This window comes from Polypterus senegalus, chromosome 1 (genome assembly GCF_016835505.1).
Source record: "Polypterus senegalus isolate Bchr_013 chromosome 1, ASM1683550v1, whole genome shotgun sequence".
NCBI lineage: Eukaryota > Metazoa > Chordata > Cladistia > Polypteriformes > Polypteridae > Polypterus > Polypterus senegalus.
The window spans coordinates 198,033,024-198,050,523 of record NC_053154.1 but is presented as its reverse complement, the minus strand read 5'-3'; the positions used below and the strand labels follow the sequence as shown (position 1 = coordinate 198,050,523).

Sequence of the window (17,500 nt, the reverse complement as noted above, 5' to 3'; positions counted from 1 at the left end):
CTCATGACAATGACAAAACAATTACATTGTCAATCATGTTACGTTATTAGTAAAATGTTTCCTTTTCTTTTTACTTCTCCGCTGCCAATCGCAGGTATTTTGCTATATATATATATATATATATATACAGATAGATATGACAACAACACCCATATCAATGACAAAACAATTACATTAACAATCATCTTACGTTATTTTTAAAATGTTTGCTTTTCTTTTTCATAACTTCTTTAACACACTACTTCTCCGCTGCGAAGCGCGGGTATTCTGCAAGTCTATACTAATAAAAGGCAAAGCCCTCACTCACTGACTTATCACTAATTCTCCAACTTCCCATGTAGGTAGAAAGCTGAAATTTGGCAGGCTTACTCCTTACAGCTTACTTACAAAAGTTAAGCAGGTTTCAATTTCGAAATTCTACACGTACTGGTCGACAACGTCCGCCATGTTGAACTTTCTTATTTATGGCCCCATCTTCATGAAATTTGGTAGGCGGCTTCCCTGCGCTAACCAAAACCGATGTACGTACTTATTTCGGTGGTATGACGCCACTGTCGGCCGCCATATTGAGTATTCCAAACGTCACTAATTCTCCGACTTCCCGTGTAGGTAGAAGGCTGAAATTTGGCGGGCCCATTCCTTACAGCTTACTTACAAAAGTTAAGCAGGTTTCATTTCGAAATTCTTCACGTAACGGTCAACAACGTCCGCCATATTGAACTTTCTTATTCATGGCCCCATCTTCACGAAATTTGGTAGGTGGCTTCCCTGCGCTAACCGAAACCAATGTACATACTTATTTCGGTGGTATGATGCCACTGTCGGCCGCCATATTGAACTTTTCAACAGTCTTTGTTACTTATGGGTCCATCTTCAAGAAATTTGGTACACGGGTTCCCAACGCTAACTGAATCCTACTTACGTACACTCAGTCACCGTGTGAGGTGGCGTTGGGTCCCCCATCCCAACTCCTTCCACGTTGTTGGCTGCCTGCCTATATAAGACCGTCCGTCGCTCCGGTCTCTACATTCCCTACCTTGCTTTGCCAAGGGATTCACGTCTCCCTACTGATAACTACAGCCTTTTTGTTTAATCTACGGATTCTCCGCTGTTTTATTGTTTGTTTATTACAATTATAGTTATTGTATAGGTATTTTAGACTTACTTTACATTGCTCAGGTACCCATTTCCTTTATCATTCCAACCGCCATTACCAGGTGATTACCATCGATCAAAGAACTGTCGCTTACCGAGTGGTTTCCATGCCCGGAGATGGCACCTACCTTTTCCATTCTCTTTGTTACATATTGCACTGCCATATCCGGCTCACTCTTGATATCCGGAGGAACATTGTGTCTTATGTATTGAATGACAGGGACAGGTTCAAGGTGTGGACTGATGACGGTACAGGAGATATTATACTACACAGGAGCACTAGAAAAGTGAAATGCTTAAGCCCTTCACCTATGGTTCTGCATGTGAGTTGATGGCTGCCGCTGAATTGTTCGGTTGTCGCTTTCAAGTGTACTGAAATGGCCAAATATTTTACACGTTTTGACAACCGCCAATGCCTCTTAAACATCTTAGATTCACAGGTGACGATTTCAGTAGTGGACAGTTTGATGTTTATGAATGTTTAAACTCTCAAAAGCTGTATATGATTTTATCAATGAAACCGGTTGTGTGCTTACAACGCTTGACAGATGCCGAATGTTACTTCAACACAACAAATCCTGCAAAAACTGTCTTAATTGAAAGAAACCATGAAACTCAAACCGATTATGACAGCAGCAATCCAAGCTGTGAGATTTGAGACAAGATTACTGTTCACATGGCCAACTGTAAATTGCATGCTCAAGAGTAAGCTCAGCACACAGCTTGGTCATGTTACAACCGGAGGGCCGAACTGACAACATGGTATACAATGAGATCCTTAACAAATAATTATTGGCAGATTTTTCCCTCAGTTTAAAAAGGTTAAATTTTCTTCTTAATAAAAATTTTAATGCAGTACTTCACCGCTGCGAAGCGCGGGTATTTTGCTAGTATATATATATATATAATTCACTAAGGGCAAGCAAGACAGAACCCTGCCTGCCAACTCTAATCCTCCTACCGCGTCATGGGATACACACAACAGCCATGCACGCCAACTGTAACTGTCCTCCCGAGGCCAGCGCCGCTCTCGAGACACGCAACAACTTGCCAAACACTGCCTCAGTCGCTTTCGTCTGTGCAAATGTCCACATGCACCTCTGAGCCACATTGACTTTACACCACACGCAAGACAGAGAGCCACGATCGCCAACTCAGAGCCCCGCCCACCAACTCTAACTAAGGGCAAGCAAGACAGAGAGGCCCACCCACCAACTCTAAGACCATGGGATATGCACGCATTTAGTGTATAAATGGATATAAATAATTGCATTTAAACAATTCGCCAAAATCTGTTGTATGTAAACGATATTGGTTTTTCATCAGAAAACCCGGTTTCCACGTCTACTTGTATTAGTTTAAATGGCACTTTTACCACTCGGAATAGGGCACACGTGCTGACTTATCGTGTCGACTGGGCAACACAGTGAATGCGGCGTCTATCTATATATGTCTATGTTTTCCGTCGCATGCTACAGGAAGGTACTCTCTTGACCATTGGCATTGGTTTCGCTCCTTGCTATTTTCGTTATACTGCGACGGTGGTTTCCTAAGCCTTTGTTATACTGAATTCCTTTCTCACTGTTTTCCATTCCTATTCTTACACTGCTGTATGCTACGGCGGGCTTCGGCTAGTTTTGTATATTTTCTACTGCTTGACAGGGTAGAGTGTCGGTACCTGACCTACATGATTGACACTGCCCTTTGTTGTTATTGTAGCCTACCAAGCACAAGGCAGAGTGACTTCCATATTGCCCTGACACAAACATTGAAAGTTTCTGCAGTTTAAACATTGGTTAGACACACATTTTTGTTTTCCTTCCACTTGATCACAGTCATTTTTACTTTTTGCCACACAGCTACTGCACCATGCTGCTATTTGATGCGTTCAGCGACTGGAGTCACCAGGCATATAACAGCTGTTTGATCATATAGTGTTGTATCCGTTAATTTTCCTTTGAAGTATCAAGCAGTTAATGTGAGGTGTAGAAACTGTCCTTTATTAAACAGTTACTTTGGTCAAGCAAAGGGGCCACCAGTGACAGCATAGATGGTGTATCAACACCATATTTATTGTAATTGCCATTCCACTTGGTCTCTCTACCAGTGTAAAGTATCACGTTTCAGAGGTACCCAAAGAATGCTCTGAACGGCATTTGGATGTAATGTGGTGTATCCGCAACAGCCTTCCCTTGTAACCCATGTGACTTTCATAAATACTTATGACATGATCAGGAAATTCACCCTGTTTGTATTTTTGATGATTACCTTATACACATTTCACAGTTTGTATAGGTTCATAGGTTGATATAGTCATCATTATTAGTGATGCACTGGTTTACCCACTGTGCCCTGCAGTATTAGGAGACAGAAAAGCACCTACATGTCATTTGCAGTGATGTGCAAATGGTTTACTGTGCCTTTTCTGGCGCTGCTCAGCATAGCAGTTATTTTTAACAACTATTTTCTCCTCCAGACTATCATCAACAAATCATAAAGAATCCACTGAATCATGATGAACAGACAGGGTTACATATAAATGGGCAACGAGGAGGTGCAGGATTGTCAGCAGTAGTATGAACACCAAATCTTTGAAACTTGGCAGGTTAGAGTCCACCAAACAGTTGTCAACTTCACTGTCTGTGTGAACATCTGATGTCCAATTCACATTGTCCTCACTATCACTCGATTTGAGCAGTGATTCGCCTTCAGTTTGTTCTAAAATTGGCTTTAGGGCTTTTCATTTGTCTCTCATCAATATTGAGTTGCCATAAAATAGAAGAACACATAGAAATACTCTCTTTCTTTTTTTTTTTGGGAGCATGATATTTCATCTACTCGATGACAGCAGAATACTTTCCAGAGAGTTATTTGCAATTGACACTTTAACTTTGTTACACGTCACCCTGAGTCTGATTCAGGCTTAACATAGAATTCTTAGCCTGAATCACACTTGGGGTTGATGCCAAGGAGGTTAAATTGAAGCACTTTCTGTTATCACAGAGTTAGTCACAAAGAAATTCAAAGAGTTATTTATATTTAAGATTAAATTTTGCAAAAGATGGAAAGCATTAAAAATGTTGTTAGGTTATCAACTCTGCAATTGCAGATATCTGAACCATGATACCATAAATAGAATTAGAAGGTATTTGACCTGCACTTGTTTGGTTAGCCTTGAAAAGGAAATCTTCAGATTCCCCTTTACATGTCTTACTTTGCAGTCCTGTCATCAGTAACTTTTGTTAATTTACTAGCAGTCTGGTTGTGTGCCACACTTTCAGGAGACATCATAAGGCAGAAATGTATTCTGTACTACTTCAGTGTGCAATAACTATTTGTTCTGGTCCTTTGTAACTTGTACAATATTATATTTATAAGCAATAAATTTGTTTGAGAATATTTTTACTAGTAAAGAAGAGCACATTTATAATGTTAATTTAAAAATTAACTTCCAAGTCTCCACTTCTGTGTGACAGGAATATGTTAATATTAATATGTTTCACACAAGAAATTAATTAATTTATTTATAATGTACATCCTTAATCAGTTTGTGCAAAACTTATTTGGGATTAAATTATACAGTATATGTAATACAGGGTGCTCTGTTCAAATTTTACTGTTTCAAAAGAAAAGTCTGAATTAGTGTAAGCTGCTCTAATTCAGGATGTTCATATGAAATGTACTAATTTACTTCATGAGGTAGAGGTATGTTGTGAAGAAGAATATTTTGTCCAATAATTTAAATATTAAAATTTGTGCTTCAATTTAAATGTTTAAACTATAACTATTATCAGCTATATTAGAAATTTGTAACTTCACTCTTTGATAAATGGTCATAGAGGGCTAGATCACTAGTAAAGAAGCAAAAGTCAAAAATGACATATTCATAATCATGGCCTTTGAGATAGTTTATAAATCAATGCTAAAACTGGAGGGCTGCAGTGGCTGCTGGTTTTCATTCTAACCCCTTTCTTAATTAGTGCCCTGTTTTTGCTGCTAATGAACTTCTTTTGAGTTAATTTTAGTTTACTTGACTAAATAGAAATGAAACGTGAAGTGAGTGAACCAAGAGAAGACCAAGTCAGATCCTCAAACTCCAACCAATTTCACTCCAACCAGTTGATTAATTAGGTGCTGATTCTTGTTGTTAATTAAACCAGTTCTTTAATTCCATAGCTTGTTGTTGCTGTCATTGTGCAATAGCATACTTTTCTGAAACTGTTAATTTTCTCTTTTCTAAGAGCACTGTTAAAATGTTTTGGGGACCTGAGCAGATCAACAGTCCAGAGACCTTCACCTTTCTTTATTTTCAGATACTGCTGGTCATGTTTGGCTCATTTTGTATCTCATTATTGTTTGGCTGCTAATTCAGGAAAAACAAAAAATTAAGGGGTCTGAGTCTTCAAGAGCAAGTCAATTAAAATTACTTCAAAAGAAGTTAATTAACAGCAAAAGCAGGATACCAATTAAGAAAGGGGTTAGACTGAAACCCTGCAGCAACTACATCCCTCCAAGACTGGAGTTGGGAGCCCCTGGTCTAAAACAATATTTTACATACTCATTTTTGATGTTTGTTATTTTTAACCTTCTGGGAGTAGCTCTTAGTGGGCTAGGATCACCAGTAAAGAATCAAATTTCAAAAATACATTTGTGATCAACCACCTCAAATAGCATAAAACGACACTCCACATGCTTATATTACTGATCCAAATTTTTGACTTTTGGGGTATGCCCAACTCCAATTGACCATTTGATTCACCCTTTATCATAGGAGTGTAATTTCATGCACAAAATATAGTAAAAAAAAGCGGCCTAAAAATGAGGGATTTTCCTGTCTAGAGAGCCAAAAAGCTTCACATCTGGCATAACTAGAAATCAGGGCTAGTAGAGCAGTGTATCATATGTGGGGGTTTTCTCATACCGGTGAGTGAGGAGGCGCTGGAAAAAAGAAACTGAAGTGATTTCAAAGCATTCATAAGCACTTATTATGAACATACAAATAATGGCCATGTTACCATGGTGAGTTCATTACTGCAAATGGTTTAAAATAACACTGAATGGAATAGGATTATGCAACAATAAAGTAATAACAATTTCCAATATTACATTAAAAGCTTGTTAATTTATTTTAATTGAAAAACTCCTAACCTACCCATAACTCAATGGAAAAGTGACTTTGTTCTAAGCTCAGACAACTGGGCTTCTGCTTTTGCTCTGTTTTCTTTTGGATAGTTGAATATATGTGTGGAACCCATTTTCTCATGGACCTGTTATGCACATAGTTCTCCAAAAGGTGTAGGGATTAAAATTTTAAGCATCTTTGGAAATGTTTATATTGACTGTGTTGTAGATATTAGTTTGTGCCACTTATTGTAGAATTACATTTAAGGTCAATAATATTTATTACTTGAAAAGGTCGCTACAGAGCTACCACTTAAAACATGGCAGCAATGTACACTTTTTTTTTTAATTCCCAGTCCTTCACTCAGATAGTAAAATCCCAGAAAATGCCCTGGAAATATAACAAATAACAGGTTACATGCGCATCATTTGACTAAAACAAAAGAATTTGTCATTCATTCTAAATTATTAACAAATTCATACTCTTAAATCGATTGTGAAATATTTTTTTAAAGGATTTAACATCAAAATTCAGCTAAGAGTTTATAGCAGTGATTCATAACTTACAGAGCTTTAGCTTGAAAACAGGCCAGCTGAAGCTAAAGCCCTTCTTAGTGCAGCACTGTGGACAGAAATCGAAACTCACCATTTTTACTTCGCTGGTAGTAATCGGATTACATTTTAAAAAATCCAGAATTCTCCTGATATTCATTATTTGTAATTAGCTGCAAATACAAAAGAAATCAAGCACTGAATGAGCAAACACAAAATAAAATGAGAAATTCTGAACACAGTTTGAAAATACTGTTTTGTTTTTGTTTTTTGTTTTTTTGACCAGTATCATTTATATTGAATGTGTTTAACAGGAACTGTGCAATATTTGAAAAGAAAACAAACACCTGGAACTTAGAAGAGCTTGAAAACTAAGTACAGTAATCCCTAGCTATATCGTGCTTCGACTTTCGCGGCTTCACTCTATCGCGGATTTTAAATGTAAGCATATCTAAATATATATCACGGATTTTTCGCTGGTTCGCGGCTTTCTGCGGACAATAGGTCTTTTAATTTATGGTACATGCTTCCTCAGTTTGTTTGCCCAGTTGATTTCATACAAGGGACGCTATTGGCGGATGGCTTAGAAGCTACCCAATCAGAGCATGTATTCCATATTAACTAAAACTCCTCAATGATATAAGATATGCTTCCCGCGCGGTGCTTGATTGTTTGCTTCTCTCTATCTCTCTCACTCTCTCTGCCTGACGAAGGGGGTGTGAGCAGAGGGACTGTTTGCACAGAGGCTGTTTGCCTAGAAGATACGAACACTCCTCTACAAAATGCCGCCTTATCACGGTGCTTCTACATACTTAAAAGCACGTATTGATTTTTTGATTGTTTGCTTTTCTTAGCGAGCGCGCTCTCTGACATTCTCTACTCCTGACGGCGCTCCTTTGAAGAGAAGATATGTTTGCATTCTTTTAATTGTGAGAAAGAACTGTCATCTCTGTCTTGTCATGGAGCACAGTTTAAACTTTTGACTAAAGGGTGTTATTTCGTGTCTAGAGGGCTCTAATAATGTTAACAGTGTGGGAGAGTTTATAAGGGCTTAAAATATATAAAAATAACCATACAAACATATGGTTTCTACTTCGTGGATTTTCACCTATCGCTTCTGGAACGCAACCCCTGCGATCGAGGAGGGATTAGTGTACACCACCTTGTGCGTTATGAAATTGTCAACTGATAGCGTATGCCACATGAGTGGAATCACTTTAACACCAGGCATTTTTTAAGTAACAAATTATTGCAGTACAGTAGATTAGCAGAAATAGGAGGTAATGCCTGAACCATTACAAATCAAAATATAATTAGCTAATCTACCTGTAATCCCAAAGTATTGCTAATTATCTGTTTCAGAAATGATATTAATGAAGATTTACTACTAATGTTTTAGTTCTTCAATTCTTGATTTTTTTTTTTGAGCCTTTACTGAAAGACTGCAAAATATTATTTGCTTGCCAGTAATTTAGGCACCAGAAAAGTCTCTCTTTAGTGTGGCTGCAGTATCTTCAAGAACAAATAGTCTGGGGTTATTCTTATGTTTGTGTCTGAAAGCTATGGTTCTCCAGAACACAAACAAGTGAAATGTGTCACACTGCATGTTAGTCTCAAAGTGCTGATTTCTTTTCTGCTTGACTCATTTCAGAGGTATCCAACTGACAAAGCCTACTTTATAGCCAAAGAAATACTGACCACAGAGAGAACTTACCTGAAAGATTTGGAGGTCATCACAGTGGTAAGAAATTAATTTTTTAAATTGTATTCAAAGTTACAATTATCACAATGAAGTTACAAATACAACTTACAAGAAGTAGAGGTGAACATGAAAAGAACTCTACAAAGCAAAAGCTAGTGTGGACTGTTTCCATTTCTCGGTTAGTTATCAATTTAGTATTTGTTTTTTCACACAGATCAAGCAGAGTTCTCAACCAAAATTGATTTGGCCATCTCTATAGACATTATGCTTAATCTTCATTTAAATATAAAGACATTATAAATGATAAATCTTGTAGACATTAGGTAACTCTCTTTCATGGTTTCATAGTTTCTGTTTTCATTACTGTATGATACACTATGACATTTTGTGCTCAATTCCAGGTCAGTTCCATAGTGTATTAGCTATCTTAGATGTCAATGTAAAAAAACACTTCATACTTCATTCAGTTGTTACTCATTATGATGCATCACTTATGGGAAAATAATCTGAACATAAAAATCAAAAGACTGCAATAGCCCACAGTTCTAGAATGATCACTTTTATTATTACATTTTTATTCTTTGACCATTAAATATGAATGAAAATAATACAGCAATGATGAAATTGAAGCCCATCCAATAGATAAACATAACCTCCAGGCCACAACATGAGATGCCATCTAAAACACAAACTTTCATTGAAGGCCAAGCCAATAGTCCCCCACACCACCCAGTGCTATGAAGTTTCAGGTAAAGTGAGCTGCAAACATGAAAGAGAGAGAGAGAGTGTGAATAATAGTAATACATAACAAATAGCATATATAGGATTTAGAGCTTTAGCTGCCGTTTATATAGATTGGGTTTTTTTAGAAAAGGCTTTTTTTTTTTTTTCTTTCCTAGAAATAGACATTTCCTAGTGAATTAAATGAAAACAAACACAACCCACTACTGAATAGGGGATTTCCATCTCTAATCAATAATATGTTTATGTGCAGTTACAGAACTACAGAAAAAAAAAAAAAAACTCTCTTTTGATAAGAAGTAAAAGGACTAGAAGACTGTTCGACAAGGAGACCCCAAACATAAATATCAAACCATTAGACAACTCCCGGAAGACATGGAAGAAAGTTAAAACAGCATTTATAGCACATTTTCATACAAATAATGCAGGTTAAAGTGCTTTACATGATGAAAAAAGACAAAATAAATAAGAACTAAAATAATGGAACACTAAATAACATAGAATAAAAGTATGGTCCGATGGACAGGAAAAAAAAAAAAAAAACCCCAGATGGCTGGAGAAAAAAAATTAAATCTGCAGGGGTTCCAGGCCACGAAACCGCCCAACCCCCTCTAGGCATTCTACCTAACATGAATGACCTCAATCAATCCTCATGGTATTCAAGGTTCTCATGGAAGAACTTGATGATGACGGTCATGTGTACTTCTGGCCTTTAATCCATCAATGTAGGTACCAAGTACATTAAGTGAGCAAGTGATACAAAGAATCAGATATGAGACACATGTTGTGATACTGTCAATGAGTAAGAAATGTTCTACGAGAGCAGCTGTTACAGCTGATAGTTGGAGTTGTTGTAAGACAGCATGCATTTTTTTAATACAGTGTCCCTGATATACAGGGAATGAAGTTAAACAAGAATGTAAATGGGCACAATTGGTTTTAAGAGCTGTTTAAAGCTAAAGATGAAAGAATAATTACGTGTAAGACATGCTGAAGTGCACAAGTAGTTCCTGAACTACTTCCTGGGATGTCCTTTGTGGAAGTAAACACAAGTTTGTAGTTAATAGATTTTAAAATAGAAAATTCAGATATGCTTCAAACTCTTGATACATTGAAGGCTAATAAAATCCCTAGACCTGATGGGATCTTTCTAGTTGTATTGGAACAAATCAAATAAGTCATTTATAAACCCTCATTAGGCATTCTTGAGCAGTCAAATACGAAAGGAGAATCACCTGAGGACTGGAAAGTTGCAAATGTGACTCTAGTTTTTAAGTAGGAGACAAAATGGATCCTGCTTATTACAATGCAACAAGTCTTACTTTTGTACCATGTAAAATTATAGACAAAATATTAAGCATAAAGTTAGAAAAGTACCTATATGAAAATGATATACTAAATAACAGCATGCAAAGGTTTGTGGGAGGGAGATCCTGCCAAATGACTCTTTTAGATTTGTTTTGTATTTGACAAAAGCAATGCATTTAACTAAAGTTATTTAGGCTTTCAAAAAGTCTTTGATACAGTCCCACACTGATTATTAATACTAAAACTAGAATATGTAGACATCCAGTTCATCAGTTACCTTTTGTTAACCAACAAAAGACAGAGAGTACAGATATGTGCCCTCGAGGGTGTCTGTCCTTAGACTGTTACTTTTTCTGATTTATATTGATCACATTGTTTCTGATATAGTCAGCAAATTGTGAAATTTGCAGATGACATTAAAATTTGAGCAGTGGCAGACAAAAGACATTCAAGAAGACCTGGACATGTTTCAGAACTAAGGTAACACTTCAGAAAATGCTGTTTAATGTACAAATGTGCAAAGAGCTGCACAAGAGCAAAAAGAATGTGAATTGTAAATACAAGATGGGAGACACTGCCCTACATGAAGTAACATCTGAAAAGGAATTAAGGGTTTATGTTGACACAGATTTTTTCATTGTCTATACAATATGCTTAAACGATTATAAAAGCAAATATAATGTTAGGTTATATTGTAACAGCTGTTGAATATAAATCAAGGGATGTTATGCTTATACTATATAATGCGCTAGTAGGACAACACCTGGGGTATTGTGCACAGTTCTGTCACCACGCTACAAGAAAGTAATAGAAGCAATTGAAGCTGAGCAAAGGAGAGCAACCAAGGGCATCCCAAAACTTAAGGACATGTTGTACTCTGAAAGAATCGGTGAATTCAACTTGTTCAGTTCCTAGCAGAGAACACCTCAAAGCATTAATAAAGTAGATCCAGTAGAATTTTTCAGCTTAAGGGTGAATCACATACTCAAGAACACCAGTGGATATTAACTGCATTTAGTACTTGAAGCCATAAAGAAGTTTTTCACGCAAAAAGTTGTGGGAATCTTGAACAAACTTCCGAGACGTGCAGTTGAAGCAGAAATGTTGACAACCTTTAAGAACTATTTGGATGAAATATTGACACAGCTCAGCTATTAGCTAAATAAACAAGCTTGATGGACTTAGTGGTCTGAAATATGCAGAGTACAGAGTCATTGGAAATATACCTAAAAGTCATAATGCTTTGGAGAGATCAACGATTGTACGTACATTGGTGTCCTGTCATTAGAGATGAATTAATAAATATATATTTTTGTGCCACCTCAACATGAAACAGTCATCTCTCAACTGAGTTCAATGCCTGAATGGCCAAAATCATAAAAGAGCAAAGATAAAGTCAGCCAGATCTTATGTGAGCATTGGAACAATAAAACAATCTAGACAAGAACAGGCCATTCATTCCAACAAAACTCACCAGTCATATCTATTTAATTCCTCCAAAATATCGTCTAGTAGTGAAAGTCTACCACACTACTTGGTAACTTATTCCATGTGTCTAGTTCTTCATGTAAAGAAAAACTTCCTAATGTTTGTGCAAAATTTAACCTGAACAAGTTTCCAACTGTGTCCCTGTGTTCTTGATGAACTCATTTTAAAGTAACAGTTATGGAATCGAGACAAACAAAAACTGTTTAATGATGTACTGTAATTCCATTTCAGGTATAAAAAAAAGTCCGCAGGATTTTTGGTAAAAGTTATAGGTGTGTACTTTTAACCACAAACTCCTACCATTTCAGGTTAATTTAAAGACCTGAGATTTGGCGTTGTCCAAGCAATATGAGGTGCTAGGAATTAAGTGATAGAATATTGATTTTGTTTGCAGCAATTTGAGCAGGAGGTGAAAGAAAAAAACAAGGCCCAGGAAGACAGCAATATTTAGATTTTTAAGAAAATGCAGAGGTAGAGGAAGAAATTGTATTCTGGGATACATACATTTCTATTGCCAAATCCTCAAATATCTAAATTGATTGGATAAAGGAATGCTTGAAGGAATACCATTGGTGGTGTATTTAGAATTGTGTTGTATCAAAAATAATTTATTCCAGTTAATCTCTTATCTTGCCATTTTTCAAAAGATGTTGATAAAATTTGAAACACACGTGAAGTTAGCTAGAGCATCATTCAAGATGCTTTTAGCTTTTATTTGTTTGTCTATAAAGCAGTAATGTGCTGTGCAGTTCATCTAACCTAACTGTTTTTGTGTCTGTTTTTTCAAGATGTATTGAGAATTTATATGTGATTACATATTTTCTATGCAGTTTCTCTGCAGTAGTCCAGAATTATATGGCTCTCTGGGTTTTTGATATAATTGTTACTGTTGTTTTTTATTTCTGCTTGCAGTGGTTTCGAAGTGCAGTAATAAAGGAGAATGCTATGCCTGAAGGCTTAATGACTTTGCTGTTTTCTAACATTGATCCCATTTATGAATTTCATCGTGGTTTTTTGAAGGAAATTGACCAGAGGCTGGCTCTCTGGTGAGTATATTAATATGAAAGACATCAGGAATCTTGTGTCTCTTAAAAAGCTCCACCAATTCAAAAATTAAAAAAGCCACGTCTATTAGAATTTGAGATACATTTTAGAAGATCCCTAGAGATTAAAGAAAATGAGAATAGGGAGAACATCAGATAATCAAATATATATATTCTGCCTACCAGCATCTGCAGTATTTGTCAACTAAACTCCCAACATAAAAACCTTAATCAAACCAAATACATAAACATAAAAGGCAACTTACTTTTAGAGTTTCTTTAAATCTATATTATTCTTTCCTCTAAAATCACCTGATGTACCATGTAACACAAGTGGCAAACATTGCTTGTCATTTCTGATGACTAGGATAGACAGAAAGCATTCAAGCTATACAAAAAAGTCTCTTACAAATTTAAAACCAGAGTTGCACTATGCCCATATTTAACATGTCTGCAGTTGACCAAAGATGAAACTGGGGATAAAAACAAAATTAATAGAGAAGCCTTCCAAAACCTCAAATTTCCTTCACCAAGGCTGCTGTTGCACAACAGACATATTGTGGTCAGAGTTCACTTTTAAAGCAATAAAAAGAAAGTTTACCAAATTGTGTCCCCCTTTGTAATCAGTTCTTAAGTTACATTGAATGGACAAATTAAGCTGGTATTAAAGGACATAAAGTTTATTCATGCTGTCAATGTGTCAAGTTGCATTAGTTTGCATTTTCATGTTCCTGTGATATTTGATTTAAACAGGGAAGGGCGTTCTAATGCTCATGTAAAAGGAGATTACCAAAGAATCGGAGATGTGATGCTAAGAAATATGAATGCTCTCAAAGTGAGTAGTAAGTTTTGTGTTTTTTTTGTTTGTATATATCTATGTAATGGAATAATACTCTGTGTGTGTGTGTGTGTATGCATGTATGTGTGTGTGTGTATGTATGTATATATATATATATATATGTATATATATATATATATATATATATATATATATATATATATATATATATATACATATATATATATATATACATATATATATATATATATATATATATATACATACATACATACATACACATATATATATATATATATATATATATATATATATATATATATATATATATATATATATATATATATATATATATATATATATATATATATATATATATATATATATATATATATATATATATATATATGTATGTATGTGTGTGTATATATATGTATGTATGTGTGTGTATATATATGTGTGTGTGTGTGTGTGTATATATATGTATGTGTGTGTGTATGTATGTATATGTGTGTGTGTGTGTGTGTAAATATATATATATATATATATATATATGACAACAACACTCATCACTCACAACAGTGACAAAACAATTACATTGACAATCAGGTTACGTTATTTTCAAAATGTTTCCTTTTCTTTTCATTGCTTCTTTAACACACTACTTCTCGCTCATGAGCTGGTATTTTACTAGTATATATATATATATATATATGTGTATATGTATGTGTATATATATGTATGTATATATATCTATACTAATAAAAGGCAAAGCCCTCACTCACTCACTCACTCACTCACTCACTCACTCACTGACTCATCACTAATTCTCCAACTTCCCGTGTGGGTGGAAGGCTGAAATTTGACAGGTTCATTCCTTACAGCTTCCTTACAAAAGTTGGGCAGGTTTTATATCGAAATTCTATGCATAATGGTCATAACTGGAAGCAGTTTTTCTCCATTTACTGTAATGGAGATGAGCTTCAACGCCGTGGGGGTGGAGTTTCGTGTGACATCATCACGCCTCCCGCGTAATCACGCAGTACATAGAAAACCAGGAAGAGCTCAAAAAGCGCTGAAGAAACATGCATTATATAATTGAGAAGGCAGCGAAACAATAAGAAGCGGCGGTGACATATACAACCATATTCATGAGTTCTGCTACTTCGGAAACAAAGCACGATGTAAACCAACACTTTAAATTAAGTTCATAGACAGGCTGCCGCTGGCGTTTGTAATTTAGTGCCTGCCCATATAAGGCCGTCCGTCAGCGGCAATCCAATAGCAAATTGCCACGGGTAAATATTCACGGGTGAAGGACTGTGCTTATGGAGAGGAAGATGAGATGGTCAGGGTGGTGTTTGACACAAACTCAGCGAAACTGCGAGAGAAGTTTTAAGTGCCAGGACTAAGGTAACATTAAATACAGCCACGGACATAGCACGAGATGGCACCAGCACAGCTGGGAACCTTCGATGCATGTACACCGAGCGGCTCACGTGAACTGGCGCAGTGCACAGATAAAAGGCAACAGTTCCAAAGAGCGCTGAACAAAACCGAATTACACAATTGAGAAGGCAGCAAAAAATATGAAGCGTCTGATAAGCATATTCATAAATGCAGCTACTGTGGAAACAAAGCACACGGTGGAAAAACGATTGACAAACACGGAATGTAACTTGAACACAACACATCCTACAAATACGAACCTGATTGAAAGAAATAATGATAATCAAATCCTTGATGACAGCAACACTCAGTAACACTCACAAAACAAATACTGTATATTGACAGTCATGTTACGTTATTTTTAAAATGTTCCCTTTTCTTTTCTACCTTTTTAACACACTACTTCTCCGCTGCGATACGCGGGTATATATGTGTATATATATATATATCCCGCTCTACATACTCGAATAATGGATACTTTATTCGCCATCAATGATTGTTTTGGTAAAGCCATACTCAGTGTATTCATTAGATGAACGGTAAAAAAGTAAGAGCGAGGAGAGGATGACGTATTGAGGCATGCAGGCTGTAGTGCGCGTCAACTCTATCTGAATTGCGCGATCACATTTGAAAAAATATATCTTTTCAAGTTCTATTTAGTCCATATGTGTCAAACTCAAGGACCGCGGGCCACATCCGCCCGCGTGTAATTATATCCTGCCCGCGAGATCATTTTATATACTGTATTATTGTTATTAAAGCCCGGGTATATGAAGCGCTGGTAACACAATAAACTACAGATCCCATAATGCAGCGCTTCAGCTGCCTTGCATCAGGGTAACCTGAATGCAATTCAGAAGATACAGAAAACAGCATAATTAAACAAGAATCTGACACTTCAGCGGACGTTTTAACCCGTGCACAATCACAAAGTGATTTCAAGTGAAGCTGCTTTTATGGGAGACACAAATGCACCAGTTCACCTTGCCCCACTTTCCCTGTTGCCAAGTACTGTTAAACCAAGTCGTCACTACGGTGTTCCCAAATCGCACTTTGCTGATAAACTGAGCGCACTGCGCACTGAGTTTGCACGGCGCTTTGGTGACTTTGATGAACAAAAAAAGTCCGTCTACATGCGGCTCGAACCTTGTGCATGTTTGGTAGCACATATCTGTGTGAGAAGCTCTTCTCAGTGATAAAGACTAACAAAATAGCACACAGGAGTCACCTCACTGATGAGCACCTGCAATCCATCCTGAGAATCTCCACAACACAGAACCTCACACCAAACAGAAACGAACTTGTGGCCAAAAAAAGATGCCAGGCATCCAGCTCTAAAATGACATATGAGCAAAGACAACTGAATGATTTGATTTGTTATTGCACGTAAGAGCGGGAGTCAACCGTTTTAACAAACAGGGTATTGCACTGATACGAAATAGCTGTGTGTGTATATATGTAGATATGTATGTATATGTATATATATGTTTATATATGTGTGTTTGTATATATATATATATATATATATATATATATGTTTATGTGTGTGTGTGTGTGTAAATATATATATATATATGACAACAACACTCATCACTCACAACAGTGACAAAACAATTACATTGACAATCAGGTTACGTTATTTTCAAAATGTTTCCTTTTCTTTTCATTGCTTCTTTAACACACTACTTCTCCTGCAGGCTTGGTATTTTGCTAGTATATATATATATGTGTATATGTATGTGTATATATATGTATGTATATATATCTATACTAATAAAAGGCAAAGCCCTCACTCACTCACTCACTCACTCACTCACTCACTCACTGACTGACTCATCACTAATTCTCCAACTTCCCGTGTGGGTGGAAGGCTGAAATTTGGCAGGTTCATTCCTTACAGCTTCCTTACAAAAGTTGGGCAGGTTTTATATCGAAATTCTACGCGTAATGGTCATAACTGGAAGCACTTTTTCTCCATTTACTGTAATGGAGATGAGCTTGAACGCCGTGGGGGCGGAGTTTCGTGTGACATCATCACGCCTCTCACGTAATCACGCAGCACATAGAAAATCAGGAAGACCTCAAAAAAGCGCTGAAGAAAACATGCATTATATAATTGAGAAGGCAGCTTAAACAATAAGA

The 17,500-nt window shown here is 36.4% G+C and overlaps 1 protein-coding gene across 4 annotated transcripts in view; it reads left to right on the top strand.

The window, feature by feature from the left end:
• The window catches only part of farp2 (FERM, RhoGEF and pleckstrin domain protein 2), a 219,354-nt gene that overhangs the window by 154,160 nt on the left and 47,694 nt on the right, over positions 1–17,500 (top strand). For all 4 annotated transcript variants that reach the window (XM_039766563.1, XM_039766557.1, XM_039766571.1 and 1 more), the window contains exons 15-17: positions 8,480–8,569; positions 12,980–13,113; positions 13,864–13,945. In XM_039766563.1, coding sequence (XP_039622497.1) covers positions 8,480–8,569; positions 12,980–13,113; positions 13,864–13,945 — 306 coding nt within the window. The remainder of the gene's footprint in view (positions 1–8,479; positions 8,570–12,979; positions 13,114–13,863; positions 13,946–17,500) is intronic.